The 14219-nt window shown below is 39.6% G+C and overlaps 4 protein-coding genes across 10 annotated transcripts in view; 1 reads left to right on the top strand and 3 right to left on the bottom strand.

Moving 5' to 3' along the window:
• tmem266 (transmembrane protein 266) overlaps positions 1–4060 on the bottom strand; it is a 36353-nt gene extending 32293 nt beyond the window's left edge. The window contains exon 1 of the mRNA XM_023422510.2: positions 3921–4060. The gene's annotated coding sequence lies outside the window, so the exon portion shown is untranslated. The remainder of the gene's footprint in view (positions 1–3920) is intronic.
• nrg4 (neuregulin 4) lies at positions 581–2515 on the top strand. The gene is made up of 5 exons (XM_023422637.2): positions 581–884; positions 1111–1145; positions 1257–1350; positions 1523–1675; positions 1836–2515. Exons 2-5 carry the CDS (start codon positions 1136–1138, stop codon positions 1906–1908), a joined length of 330 nt encoding a protein of 109 aa, XP_023278405.1. The 5' UTR covers positions 581–884; positions 1111–1135; the 3' UTR covers positions 1909–2515.
• Positions 3779–6663, bottom strand: lactb (lactamase, beta). Of its 2 annotated transcripts, none has more exons than XM_087178290.1 (6): positions 6180–6663; positions 5993–6059; positions 5292–5482; positions 4881–5199; positions 4622–4787; positions 3779–4448 (listed from the first exon to the last, which is right to left on the bottom strand). In XM_087178290.1, the coding sequence occupies exons 1-6, from the start codon at positions 6561–6563 to the stop codon at positions 3923–3925; spliced, it is 1653 nt and encodes a 550-aa protein (XP_087034416.1). In that variant the 5' UTR covers positions 6564–6663; the 3' UTR covers positions 3779–3922. The 2 variants fall into 2 exon arrangements, with proteins under 2 accessions (XP_087034416.1, XP_023278404.1); XM_023422636.2 differs by having other exon boundaries at positions 6192–6663.
• A 2966-nt stretch (positions 6664–9629) lies between these two features.
• The window catches only part of tpm1 (tropomyosin 1 (alpha)), a 65813-nt gene continuing 61223 nt past the window's right edge, over positions 9630–14219 (bottom strand). For 2 of the 6 annotated variants that reach the window (XM_087178294.1, XM_023422512.2), the window contains exons 9-10: positions 13584–13662; positions 12400–12623 (exon numbers count right to left, since the gene is read on the bottom strand). In XM_087178294.1, coding sequence (XP_087034420.1) covers positions 12620–12623; positions 13584–13662 — 83 coding nt within the window. In that variant the 3' untranslated portion in view covers positions 12400–12619. Of the gene's footprint in view, positions 10529–12399; positions 12624–13579; positions 13663–14219 lie in introns of those variants that run through there. The other 4 variants (XM_087178298.1, XM_087178296.1, XM_087178297.1 and 1 more) reach the window with 2 other exon arrangements.

Below are 14219 nucleotides of genomic sequence, written 5' to 3'. Positions count from 1 at the left end.
TTAGTCAAATGAAATGTAACTATGGCAGGCCCATAAGGTGAGGCCATTTGTAACCTCCTCAGAACACGTGATCAGATAAGTCAGAAAGTGAGCAGAAATGTCATCAAAAGTACTTTACCATCTCCTCAGTGTTGCCTGAGTGTGGTCGGAGGAATGCCTAGCCCCTGAGCATCATCACCGCATAGCTCAGACTAACAACATTTCTCACTGCAAAAGCAAGCCAGCCGAAAACAGTTAAAAATAAAAATAGGAGGCCAGTTGATGACTCAGCTAACGGTTCTGAGCATGAAGCAGTAATTATTTGTCTGAAGGAAGTGGTGCGATGTGATGGGTTCTTAGACTACAAAAAGTTCCCACGATTCCATTCATGCCTTCTTTGCATACCTAGCATTCAGTTGCTTCTAACCAAACCCAGACACGCTGAGCACACATGCACAACAGGTGATTTCTTCAGCCATCCGACCATCCTATCTCGTGATGCAAGTGAACCTCCGGGAACAAAAACAAAATTGTAATCCTCTCAAGTCTTCTTCTGATAGACTGACACAGGGTTCAGCGCTTTCACACCAACTTTTAAGAGACTTTTTAGACCTCTGATAGCCATTTGTGAATTACTCACACACCAGCAAATGAGACTATTTATGACACACTCTAGCAAATTACCTTCACTCAGTAGGTGGTATCCTGACGTTTAACATGCCATTTACAATGTGGACAAACTGCAATCACAACATTTTTCTAGGCCACGGGTGGAACACACCCACATGACAGTTTCTGCAGCGGTCCAACAAAAAGCAGTCCTGAGTTATTTTGGAGCATCATTATGACTCACCTTCACTACTACAACCTGCACTAACTACCAAAAGCTGGGATTTCTTGAGCTGGTAAGTACAGATTTTTTTTAATTTATTTCAGTCAGGGTGATGATATATATATATTCCTGTCATAATTCAAACTTTTTTACAATACCTTCCAGATTTAAGAAGCTGTTTATATATGTGTAGGTTTGTTTTCATAATTGGCATCTGAAACTTCTGGTTATGTCATTCTTTCCTTGGTGGTGAGAGATTACTTCCTTCTCTGTGACATAAACGTTTCTTGTGTTCTCAGGAAACAGCAAGAAAAAGCATTATAAATGATGGCAGGTAAAAAAAAATTAAAATAAAAAAAAAGATCAGAAGAAACAACAAATCGTTTTAAAAAATTTACTGTTTTGTTACAGATATCTTTTCTGAAATGTTAATATGTTTGTGTAGATCATGGTGCCCCATGTGATGGGCAGGAGGCCACCTATTGCATGAATAGTGGGACATGCTACAAAATACCTTCAATGAATACACTCTCCTGTGTGTAAGTTCTATTTTAAAATCATTTTCAACCATCTTAGATATAAGAACGAGGCTTTGGGAACCTTTAACTTTCAAGTAGGGATTACCTGATTTCACAGCATGACGATATTGTTGTAAATTTTTCTCTGTGCTGACAGACTGCGTACATTTTTGTGCATCATATCTTAATTCAGGTGCAATGAAGATTACAAAGGCAGCAGATGTGAGCAGTTTCAGCTCCCGAGCAAGTTCAGCAATGCAGGGGAGGCAGGGTTAATTGCAGCCGTGGTCATTGTTGCCCTCCTCATCTTAGTGGTGCTGGCAGTTGTTATCTACTACGTACGCAGGTGAGTACTTTTTGGATGTAGGATTGCCAATTTTTTCAAGATATCTAAAAATAACACTAGGGTGTGGGAAGTATTTACTGTGCCATATTGGTGTTATTGTACTTCAGCCAGGATATATTCTTTTAAAGCTAATTACTCCATTACTTGTGTCCACACACAGGATGTTGAAAGCCAAGCAACAGAGCCAACAGAGCAACCAGCAGCCGTACTGGAGAGTAAAACCAAGAGTATAACCTCTCTTGTGGTGTACATTTTGTTTTCTCTTTTGGTTCTGTGTTGGATGGGATGGCTGAAATAATTATATGATGACTATGAAAGACCAAATAGATGGGAGGAAAACTGCTGCGCTGACTTTAACTAAAGTCAAGGCAGGTGAAGAGCTGACAGCTGATTAATCGTTTCATGAGATTTATGGATTCCATGCAGTTTGCTACAGAAAGGTGTAATTCATTAGCGCGCTCGCACACATACGCGCACACACACACACGCACGCACGCACACACACACACACACACACACACACACATAGAAACAGGGTGTGAAACAAGTGTGAGTGGGAGAGAGTTGAATCACACCTGGCACAGTTGCCTTTTAACACATCTAAGAAGTTGGCACTGTTGTTACTCCTACTTAAAACACATTTCAATCTATGTGCTTTGTCTAGAATGGATTTACAAAGCATAGTTGGACTATGTAAAAACTATTTTGTGAAATACTATTGAAAATACTGAATAGTAAGGAATTATAAAACAACCCCTTGTATAAATGAATGAATATGCTCAATATGCTATTAGTAAATATTTTGTAATTGTGTAAATATATGCAATGATCCCTACTGAATCATTTGACTGTGTGATTTCTTGTGGGAGACTACACACACACACACACACACACACACACACACGTTTGCATTTGTATTCTTGAGAGGTTCCTGAATGACCAGTCATTCTTTAGCCTCTAAACTTAACCATCATCACTTCATTCTTAACCTCAGCCTGTAGCCTGTTCTTAATCTTATCCGAAATCTAATCTTGACCCTAAACCATAATTACCCCTTGAAGAAGTCAGGACTGTTCAGAATGACCTCACGTTTTAAAAATGTCTTCACTCTGCGGTTCTAAAACACACTGGCCTCTCACAAAGCTGGACATGCAGGAACACACACTCTCACACACACACACACACACTGCAAACTTAGAAATACACTGTGTGTGGGAGTCTGTATAATTAGCTTATCCCAAGCCATTCATCAGTTCCCTTAAATCTAAAAACAGGGGCACAGGAGATCCCAGGAGTTTTCTAATGAGAATGGTGGCATCAAGTCTGCTTCAGTTCAGCTAGCTTAGAAGAGGAATTAAAACTCGTTGGACTGCATTGCCAATAGTTTGCTAGTCTTTCTGTTTTGAGGGACTTCCAGTATTCTCACACAGTTGCAGCCAACTGTGGTGGAAAAACAAACTAAACTCTGGACAGCTGACAGCTTAGTTACTCCTGAACATTCTTGTCACCATCAAGGCAGTAAATTCTGTAAATGTTCTTGTTTTGTCAAATTCAAAGACAAAGTCAAGATTGTACTTGTCGCTGAAGTCACTTTTAACAAAGGCATTGTATAAAAGTGATCATGAAAGCTGGCACGGCAGTGAGTACATTGTAAAAATGTCATCTTATATTTTTGTTTTGATTATTGACAGTGCAACAGCATTACATCAACACAAAGCAGGGTTTTTCCAAAAGCATGTCAAGATGCTATGAGGAAATATCTAGGCAGGGTGGGCCCTAAAAGGTCACTGCATGTGACGTACAAACTTTGAAGCTGTAGCATGCTGCTTTAAATAGCAACCAACTTCTTTCCACTGCGTATGAAGTGTATTTGTAAATCTAAATATTTTAAAAAAGGTACAGGAGTGTTCTGTTAGCGTTTAATGGGAGAGCTGCATTCTTTCTGTATAAAGCCAATAAACTGATGCCACAGGTCAGTGGTCTCCTTTTTGTGTTAGAAATGCAGTAAACTGCTTCCACCTAGTGGCCGAATAGCATCCCTACCAAGTGTTGTAACTGAAAGAAATCTGAATTGACTTGGCATTTCATAAAATGTATATAAAATAGATGTTAAAGATTTATTCCACTTCCTAAAACATCATCTAGACATATTTAAAAACTGTATCAAAATCAAACAAGATCACACAGTTTATCTGAAATACTTCTCAGTAAAATGTAAACTCATGCATTTCTGTAAACAACTTACTCTTACAGGCGTCTGGCTTTGTCAAACTCATGTGCAATTTTCAGTGCTGTGCTATTGAGTCCCACAGACTGCATATTAGTGACGATTGTGACCACCACTCCTTGCGGGGGGAGGGGTCTCTGTCCTTGGCGCTGGTCTATCTCCTCACTGGGTAACACCAGGAGGACACTACTAGCTCCCACAGCGCCACCTGTGTGTGACACGTAGTGTCTGCGCTTCCTGCACTGGCCGTAATTCTGGAGTTTCTCCACTACCAGCCAGCCTTGGGCATACACTCCATCTTTATCCCAGCTGCCTTCTGTCCTGTCAGCTGGTGCCCAGAGGTCTAAGGCAGTTTTGGGTTTGAGGAAGCCAGGCTTCAAGCCCTCAGTGTCCTTAAGGTGGGCCACCTGGTAGCTGTAGAGCAGAGCATTACCGAACAACAGCAGGTCTCCCGCGGTGGAAAGGAAGCCGCCTCCTGCCCACTTGTAGGAGTTGTCTACATACGGGCAGTTGACAACACGTCCTCTTTTGTTGAGATGATAATATCTGTGGAGGAGCATCATCTTTAAATATAGACTATATATAGACTCACCATTGGAATTTTAGCATTCAATGTGCAATGCTGAAAACAATCATGAGCTATCAAAACATCCTCAAAGAAATGTCACATTCATTTGTATATATATATATATATATATATATTAGTTCTTCTATATTACCTGGAGCGGTGGTAAATAATAGGGTCATTCTCATCAGGCACAGTATTGAGCATTCCCAGTTCACGAAACATGTTCATCATGACATCCAGAAAGTGCTGGCCAGCAGCTTGCTCCACAACAGCACTAAGCAGGGTAAAGGCATGGGTGGAGTACAAAAAAGTGGTGCCTGCATGTAGCAAAACATAAATCTTACTCATCAATACATCAAAATTGAAATGCATCATATTTGAACGGTCAAGCAAGCAAATGTGTAGTTTACCCGGTTTGAAAATGAGTGGGTCGTCCTTGAAGAGGTCCAAGGCCTGAGTGACACTTTCAAAGTTGTCCTTCAAGTAATACTCTTCATGCTCAAACTCTTTTTTCTTCTGAGCCTGAGTGGCTTCTTTGCCTTTAGTGTTCTGTTCTGTTGTGGGTTTATCTTTGTTTTCAGATGACCTCTTTTCATCCTCTTTCTCTTTAACTGGTGGCTTCAGAAGTCGCTTAGCTTTCTCCTTGTCTTCTTTCACTTTCTTTGGATCCTTCTCATAATGTCGTATCCCGCTTAGGTGGGAAAGAATCATACGAGGGGTTATCGTGACCTGAAAGAAAAGAATAATGAATGTGCATGTGAGCTGAACACAAAAATGAACAAGATATGATTGCTAAGTTTTCATTACTTCAAGTGACTTACATCCTGTCCATCAAACTGTTTCTGGGGAAAGTCTGGGACATATTTCTGAACTGGGACATCAAGATCTAATTTTCCTTCCTCATACAGTCTTGCAGCAGCTGCAGATGTGAGGGGCTTACTGATGCTGGCGATTCGCATCACTGTTTCTGGGCCGCATGGCACACGGTTCTCCAAATCAGCATATCCGATCCCTGAATTACAAACGAAACATACAAATGTGATTTCATATAGGAATATATTCCTATGAAAATAATAGAGTCCAAGTGTTGCATTTTAAGATTGAAAGAAGATTAAGATTGTTGTCATGGACCACTATCACATCACTTTATGATATTTCAGTAAAGGAAAGAGACCATGGAGGCATCCCTTCAGCTCTGGGAAAACATGAAGGGATTTTTTACTTCTTTTCACTTTACGAATAAATGATAGGTCCACCAAATAAAATAATTCTATTAATAATAAATATACCATAAAAAAATGTTATAGTCCTATTGCTCTGCCCCAAATTTGAGTGTCTGCATTCATAGAAAATGTTGAACATATTCAAACACTGGACCTTTAATTTGTCTTGTGGGTCAATATTGTACCAGCTAAACTGCTACAAAATAATGTTGGAGAAATTAGTCTCATTATATTAGTAGTGCAATTTTTTAAAATGCTATGTACATAGCACCTTTAAAGTGGACTTTGCAGATACCAACCTTCACACCAGACCTGAGCACCATCCACAGAAACCCCTACCACCAGGCCAGGAGCCCCGACCTCAGCCTGGCAACAGACAGATAAAAGACTGAACTGACACAGGTGGCACTGAAGTTAGACAGGGGACATAGGGAGAGAGCAAAGGGAGGCAGGTCAATCATATACCCAGCAGGTTCACAGACCTACCTTTGTGCCTACCTTTATCCGCTCCACAAGGTCTCTGCTAACTTTTACTGCAGCGCTGTATCGATCAGTCTTCTCTGCTTCTGCAACTTTATCAACACACGAACTGTTGACTGCGTCAGTGCGACATTTCAGTCCGACAGCTACAGCAATGCCCACACCAACACCACCACACATCCAAATCCAGGACTTTGACCGGTATTTGGAAAAGGCTGTGTTGTAGCGTCCGACATATCGTCTTTGTTGCTGAATAAAAACATTTGGCTTTGCTGACAGTTGCTGCTGCACTCGCGCTCCGGTTCGTAGCGTCAAAAACAAAGGAGACTCCCGCGCTGACAGGAGGGGGCATGGGGCACATAAGCGGTTTGGCAAAAACAGTCGTGACATTGTTAGAAACGATGCTCCTTTTTGCTGGCGGTTACTGACCCAGGTTGTTGAGCTGCAGGCAGTTACCGACAACTTGCTCGCTTCCTGTCTGCGTCCTCGAACCAGACTAGATTAATCAAATCACGATTCAGACAATATCGAGCGATGAGCCGCTCAGCATGGGGGTGCGGTTTAATAGAATAGCTGATATTTTGAATACCTCCCAAAAATTGCCAAATACTTCATCACATGTTTGTTTAAACACAAGTCAGAGTATAATAAATGTTCATAATGTGAATTCTCTGAACTGAAGACATCCTGCAGGCACACAACAGGAGCAGGAATGCAAATAGCAGCACTAATAAGAATGTTTTAAATGTGCCCAGGATGCGATCCAACATGAGGTGGATCCATTTTTTTCAGTCCTATAGATACATTGTAAACCCTAATCCAAATTTTACAGTAAAATCCATAATTGTTTTATGTTAAGTCAACAAATTTCTTTTTGGCTAATTTTACTTAAACATATAAAGTCAATATAGCCTAATTAGTTAAAGACAATTAACAACACATAGGCTACATCGTGCCCTTAGCGTATATTTTTGATAGTTGAATGGACTAAAAATGTTTGTAAAAATATGCACTGAATGTTTTTATGTTCATAAGAGCAGTAGTCACCTTCTTGCTCAATAAAATGAAAAAATTGTGTTCACACAACAAAAACACAAAACTACAAAGTTGCAGAGTTTGCTGCACATACTTTAGTAAAAAGTTCTTTGTGTAACTTAAAATCTGAGTAGAAACAAAACCTACATTTGTGTTATATTGTTTACATCATATGTTTTATCGCAGTATGTTATGAAGTAACTAACAAATACATGCATCTTCCCTGTTTCCTTGAGCTTCATCACGACAAGATGTCGTGATAGAAGGTTAAGGTTGGCAATATTTAGTTCACTGTAAGGGAAACAATGCAAAACAGCCCTAATGTAGACTTGCTTAGCTACATCTGGGTTTTAACAAACCCGTGTTTACTTAACAGAGAATTCTGGCAAATTCAGTAGCCTCCCTTCCTAAGGGACCTTGATTGGCATTTCAGAAAGCAACTCTAACATGCAGATCTCAATTTATCAATGTATCATAAATCAGAGTGGGCTTCAATAGTCGGCATTGGGAAAATAAAAGGAAATTAAGAAAAGCCATTCTGGCCCACCACCAGAACTGATGATTAGAGTCTGGCACTTGTGGTTTCTTTCAGGCTTGGTTGTGGGTTCTCGGACTCAGGCCGCCAGTTGGACAAACTTCAGCTGGACCGGCCCAGACTCGGCCAAGGCTTTGCCAGAGTAATATGAATAACATCAGCAAAAGAAACAAAACAAACGCAGAAACTGCTCATAATTGTGACAATTATGAAAGTTGGATGAGAAGGAAATGGGTTGTGCCGGGAAGAAATAGAAATATGTGAAATTAATTTTAAGTAAAAATATTTCTCGATATGGTACTGTGAAGAAGAGCTGCCTAGAATGCCCTTGTTTGCCCTGCAATGGAAAGTAATCGATAATGATAATAACAAATTTATGTGATATGAAATGCTGCTTTTAAAGTCTTATCATATATTTGATTTTTAGGGTCTGATACAAAATTAAGTGATTGATTCATTTTCATAGTCACGAGAAAAATGGGAGGCAACAAAAGGAGTTAAAGCAAAGAGCCAATTATTTATTTTTAGCCAAAGTCAACTCAAAGAATCAAAAATACTGTGAGGTGTGGGAGTCAGTCAATCAGTAGTGATAGCATGAGTGAAGAATGGTGTATGAAGTGTTGGGCAAGGGGCAAGGGGCAAGGAGTGTGGAGTGTGGAGTGTCTGGGGCAATGCTTCCAAATCCATCTCACTCATCAGGAAGGAAGTGTGGTGGGTTCAAATAGCCCTGGGAACACCGGGCCCAGGTGTGCCCAATGAACTATTACCCAGCCACACCCACTGGAATCTAGAAGAGAAGTAGACACAAGCACGCCTCCTGCCCAACAGCCAAAAAGGGCGGGGGCGTCACAACACATGCATTTCTTAAAACACACACAAACATTAATGTCACTTTTGGGGACATCCCGTCTCCTACCTTTAAAGATGCCAACCCAATCCGTAATCATAATACATACCCAGGTTTAGCCCAAACTCCAGGTCACACACTCATAATTTGTACAGCTACATTCAACATAATAGCTCTTTTTTTCTTTTTCTCGCTTTCTTTCTCTCTCTCACACACACACACACACACCCTTATCTCTCCATTGGTGCAACAAAGGACTTTCACAGAGGTCATAACAACTAGTTAGCTGTCATCTATATACACACACATATATATATATATACAGGGTTAGTGTACATATAGGATTTATATATATATATATTTATATATAAAATGGTATGTATATGTAGTTTTGAGGTGCTGTCCCTTTAAACGCTGCGTTTAACTCCACTGATGGCTACTGAGTAAAGTAAGATAACATGCAAAATATATAGGGCATGATAAAGTCATAGTTTTAAGGTCATAAACTATGGTTATTTAAATAACCTACTCAACAATATACTTGTAAATTATGTCCTGGCACACTAGCACTTCTCAAAGGTTAATGCAACAATAATTTAACACAAATGAAATGCAACTAAATTAAGGATCTAACTACAGAAACGATCTTCTGGTAATGCTCTCCATTCTGGTGCTGTTACTTTCACTGAACTAAAAAATTTAAATTTTCCCCTATTGCTACATGGTTTGATTGACTTTGAAACTGAATTGATATGGTCCAGTAGTGCTTAGTGAGCTGCAGTGAACCAAGGAAACACATGACAGTGTTTTTCCCCCGGCTGGAGGTCAAGTTGAGGGTCAAGTGAACATGAGCTAAACTGAACAGATCTCCATTTGTTCTAAAGAATTTAACACATTCAACACCTCTGTGGAAGATAAACTCTATTTAACAATTGTCTTTTCATTTGCATTGCATCAGATGTTTTTCATTCACCCCAAAGGTCTATTAAAACCCTAGGATGGACAAAAGGGCTATGTATGCATCACAAACAAAGTTAGAAAACTTTCAAAACGTGCTTTTATTTTATAGTCATAATTTGTACATTTCAGATATGATAAACACTTGAAACATCTACATTAAAATGATGCTAAAACAATGTGCAACCAGATGACTGAAATCATACTTTATAGACAAGATGAAAAAAATTTGAACAATGTTTTTAAAGAAAACTAAGACTATACTGTAATGCATTAGCATTTTTCTGTCATTGCTTAACAATACAGTAGCACCAGTATACATAAAGACAGGCAAAGCCGATGTATACTTACATCTGAGAGGAAATTTTCTGGGAAGAGGGCATGTTTTAAACATAGTTTTCTTACATTTTGCAAAATGTGCGTAATGTTGAGGTTTAATTAAGTGCAAAATTTCTCCACTTTTTACTTTGGTATGTGTAGAATCAGGGTGGAATGGAACGTACCAGATCAGCTTCAATGCAGATGTAGAAAACAATTTTTGTAACCAATGGCACAGCTCATCTTCACCAGATGACTTGTCAAAAAGAAAAAAAAAAAAAACCTATCTCAAGGATTGCAAAAGGCGGACATCATTACAAGATAAAAGCTAGATTGTGAAAACAATGGTGTTTCTCAGTTTAGGCTTCATCAAAGGGAATGGTTAAGCTTTACTTCCCTTTAGCTTTGCTCCTTGGTCGAGTTCCACTGAAGGCAGAACGGTGCAATAGGACTAGCATCTGGCTGTTTGTTCTCCACCATGGGCAAGGTACACGAAGAGGGGTTTACGGTAAGCAAGGTGCAAGTACAAAAAGCCAAAACCACAGTGTGTGTGGGGGGGTTGCAGGATGAGACCGCGCTTTCACAAATTGTTCAGTTCCATTAGAGTCTGGTCCAGCATCTGGTGCATATCGAGGTTCTCTTCTTTAGCGTGTGACAGTTTCTCTGTTAGAACATCAAATGAAGAAGTTTTAATCTCACACAAGCGAGCGTAAGTCAGTCAGTTGGTTAGCTTGCATTAATAATGAAGCTGGCTACATCATTCTGGTCAGTCATTAAATCTGAGTGCTTTTTAACCCAATCTACACAGCACTGACAGAAAACAAGAGAAACACACTGAGTAAACAAGCTCATATTATGATATGCAAGCAACCATGCAAACAGGTTACACTCTACAGTCCTTATTAAAACACATAATCACAACAACAGTTTGCAAAAATATATAATGACAAACTGCAAGATTAAAAAAAAAAAAGAAAAAAAAAGATATATTTGAGATAATCCCTGATTTTCACGATATTGCCACGAGAAATGCATTTCCACAGACAGCAACACAGTTTTCAAGCAGTGCAGGTGTTGAGCTTTGGATCATACACTGGATCAGATTGTCATACACACATTAAAAAACAAAAACCAAAGCAAACACATTAAACATTCACACAATTTAGTCCTCATTCAAGGCCACACGTAGTTCATTAGATAGAAGGCGGTTTTTCTCAAGTTGCTGGTAGAGGCGATCTTTGCAGTCAGAAAGCAAGTTGAAAAACAGAGAGAGGGCAGGAAATCAGAGGAGAAATAGGAAAAGAGATAGTGCATTGCCTGTTGACACCTACCTTCTTTCGAATAGATCACTGAAGACTTTTTTTTAAATCTTTGTAAAACACTGAAAATATCTGAATAGCCTGTAATTAATATGATTGTAAGTGTTTTCATGTTCTTGTTTTTTGACAGGGTGTTTTGGTTTTGTCTAAGGTTTTTTGTTTTTTTCTCTCCCTGCAGCATGTAACACATTGCAGGACTTTGTGTAGAGTGAAAACGCAGAAAGATTAAAAAGGAACCATGGCAACACAACTTAACCTTAAAATACTTAAAGTAAGATAGTGCTGCAACAAAATAGAGAGAATAATGAATTCTATGAATGCTGCGTCAGTCTGTTCAGTCATAATATCCTCAATCAAAAGCATCTTAGCATATGCTTCAATATTGCTGATCAGCATCAGAACAGGATACACTGCTCCTGAGAATCCTCCATTCTGCAGCCTAAGTTTCTTTGGATGTTTTTTTGAGTTTATGGTTGTGGCTCAACGATTGTTCTATGGTCCCATTTAAATTATGAAGTCTCACAACACACAGCTCCAGAAACTGCTCACTTCTGCTTGTCTCACTGTGCCTGACTTTATGGAAATGGGTTTAATAAAAAGACTCAGAATGTGTGATTGTATATTTATTCAAATATATGACAGGATACTGTGTATCATACAAAGCCCATGTGTCATCATAATCACCGATATCAGTTTCAACCAGTTTTTCCAGCAAGCAGACGAGACGGCTCAACAACTCTCACATACTGTTCTGTACTCCACCATTACAACCATTCCTCTACTTTACCACAATCTTCCTGATAACAGTCCAACACTGCTTCCCTCCACTTCTCAAATCTTTCCAGTCAGCTCATCCTGCCACAGTACTAAATATTGAAAAAGTGCTTGCATGCATCAGTCTAAAATGCTAAGGGAAAAGACAACTCAGCTCAGCTTTCAGTCAGGTCCCTGTAGATGTTTTTAGATTTATGCGCTTAAAGCACTACTGTGATATTCCTAATATCTCAGCTTCACAGAACAGTATCTGAAGAAAATAAAAAGAACATCCATTGAAATAACTATACACCAAGGAAAGCAGGGTAAAGGCTCAACTAATGGTTTGTTGAGATGCAGAAACAAAATCAAAAACATAAACTTCCTGGTTTTATTAGAGCCACTTTAAAATAAACAGAAATTAAAAAGGACAAAAGAAAAGGACAGAGTGAAGAGATACAGTTTACATAGAAGGAAGGATGTTTTATTTTTTACACAACACAGAAAGATTCTAGGATTCTGTACAAGAGATGGGATGCGAGTGACGATGACATGAGGATGGAAACATAAGGAGGAAAGGAAAGCAAAGACAGAGAGGGAAGGGAAAATGGAGAGAAGGCTGGTGAGAGCAGACAGATGCCGCTCAGCCGGCAGGAGGCGTCTTTGATGAGGTGTAAACAATTTATCTGTGTGAGAGAGAAGAAGTACAGTGAACCAGGGGGGTCGGCGGAGGGACCTATGGATATTTGAGATGCGCACCACAATACACCAGAACCACAGGAGTTACGGCACTGCTCTACTTAAACCACAACGAGATTGCACAATGCTGACAAGCACAAACTGGATGCTGGAGCAACTACCACACCTCTGATCAAGACCTTTCTGTTAAAACACGAGGAGCAGCGCTGGACCAGACAGACATTGCACCTCCCACAGAATGACCAAACGTTTAGTAAAACTGGGGGCTTCAACCAAAACTATGACAGTTGTCGGACTAGTATGATGACAGAACAAGGGGTGAGGGTCTCACAAACACATAGGAGGCCTTTCTTCTGGACAGAAGTAGACCATATTAGTAGAAGAGGAATCAGACCGAATCAGATTGATTGAAATGTTCCTTAAAACACTCTACAACATCTCAGTATGCAACCTGCATGCATTGCCTAGGATGTCAAAATATTATGTGAAATTACCGTGAATATTTTGAACATTAAGTGTTTATAAAAAGGCATCAACTGACAGAACAATGAATACTTTTCACATAAAAAAAGTATACAACTCACAGTTAAAAATGTAAATCCTGTTTTCATTCATGCATTACATTACTTCAGTCCAGTTTCCAGTATTCTCTAACATGAGTGATACTGATACAGACGGCATGCAGTATCATTATAACCACTTAGAGTGGGTTGTAATCATTGCACACACAGACATACAGGACCACAATGATTGTTTTAAGACATTAAAGTTTAAGACTTTATAAAAACACAGCTGCATGACCATTTTAAGTCTGAGGACGGATGCACGAGTTGGATGATGGGTACAAAAAACTATTAGGGAGACGACGGAGGCGGGGATGTCGGGGTACAGAGAAGGGGAAAGGAGGGTGACGACGGAACAAACAGGCATGGCAAGCTGAAAATTACATGGAAGTCATGTCGTTGAGGGCGTGGTCCAGCTCCTCGCTGATGGCCTTGTACTTCAGTTTCTGGGCATACAACTCATCTATTGGTGGGCCAGGGGCGTAGGGGGGAGGGAGGGCGCGGTGAAAGAGAGCAAAGGTGGAGGAGCAGATGGCAAGGAGGTGAAGGGTGAAACATCCAGACCATTGACAGGAGAGGGTGGAAGACAGGAAGAAGTGATAGAAAAGAATTGGGGAAAAAGAGGAAAACAGAGTTACACCAGAAAATGATAGAATGGAAATGCAAAAAAACCCCCAAAAAACAAGAGGGAAAATTCCTCAGCACCATGGACCATTTAGTTCAGTGCCATATGGCTCTCAGCCCTTAGCTTTCCCTGTGACTCCTTGAACACTAAGTAAGCATCTAGGCCTGATATCTGATAAACATCAAAGCCATTCTTTCCTACCTTGAAACTCAAAAAATGAAATCACCTTGACTTAATAAAGAAAGGATAAGAGTCAACACAACAAAAGTATGATGCTGTCTGGAAAATAGCCATGATGAAATTAAGAGGGAAGCAAAAAATAGAGATCAAGAACAAAGCAAAGAATGGGCTAATAAAGAGATTTTGTAAAAAAAAAAAAAAAAAAAAACTAAGAA

Source organism: Seriola lalandi, unplaced genomic scaffold (genome assembly GCF_002814215.2).
Source record: "Seriola lalandi dorsalis isolate HSWRI2012SDOR001 ecotype SW California unplaced genomic scaffold, Sedor1 jcf7180002054682, whole genome shotgun sequence".
NCBI lineage: Eukaryota > Metazoa > Chordata > Actinopteri > Carangiformes > Carangidae > Seriola > Seriola lalandi.
The sequence above is the reverse complement of the archived record's forward strand: the minus strand, read 5'-3'. Positions and strand labels throughout refer to the sequence as shown.

Excerpts from the sequence above, each read along its gene's own strand:
- nrg4 (XM_023422637.2), top strand. Across the intron at positions 1,351-1,522 it reads ATGAATACACTCTCCTGTGT|GTGCAATGAAGATTACAAAG; the intron begins GTAAGTTCTATT and ends ATCTTAATTCAG. Across the intron at positions 1,676-1,835 it reads GTTATCTACTACGTACGCAG|GATGTTGAAAGCCAAGCAAC; the intron begins GTGAGTACTTTT and ends GTCCACACACAG.
- lactb (XM_087178290.1), bottom strand. The coding sequence starts at position 6,563 with ATGTCACGACTGTTTTTGCCAAACCGCTTATGTGCCCCATGCCCCCTC. Across the intron at positions 6,060-6,179 it reads GGATAAAGGTAGGCACAAAG|GCTGAGGTCGGGGCTCCTGG; the intron begins GTAGGTCTGTGA and ends GTCTGTTGCCAG. Across the intron at positions 4,449-4,621 it reads ATTATTTACCACCGCTCCAG|ATATTATCATCTCAACAAAA; the intron begins GTAATATAGAAG and ends GCTCCTCCACAG.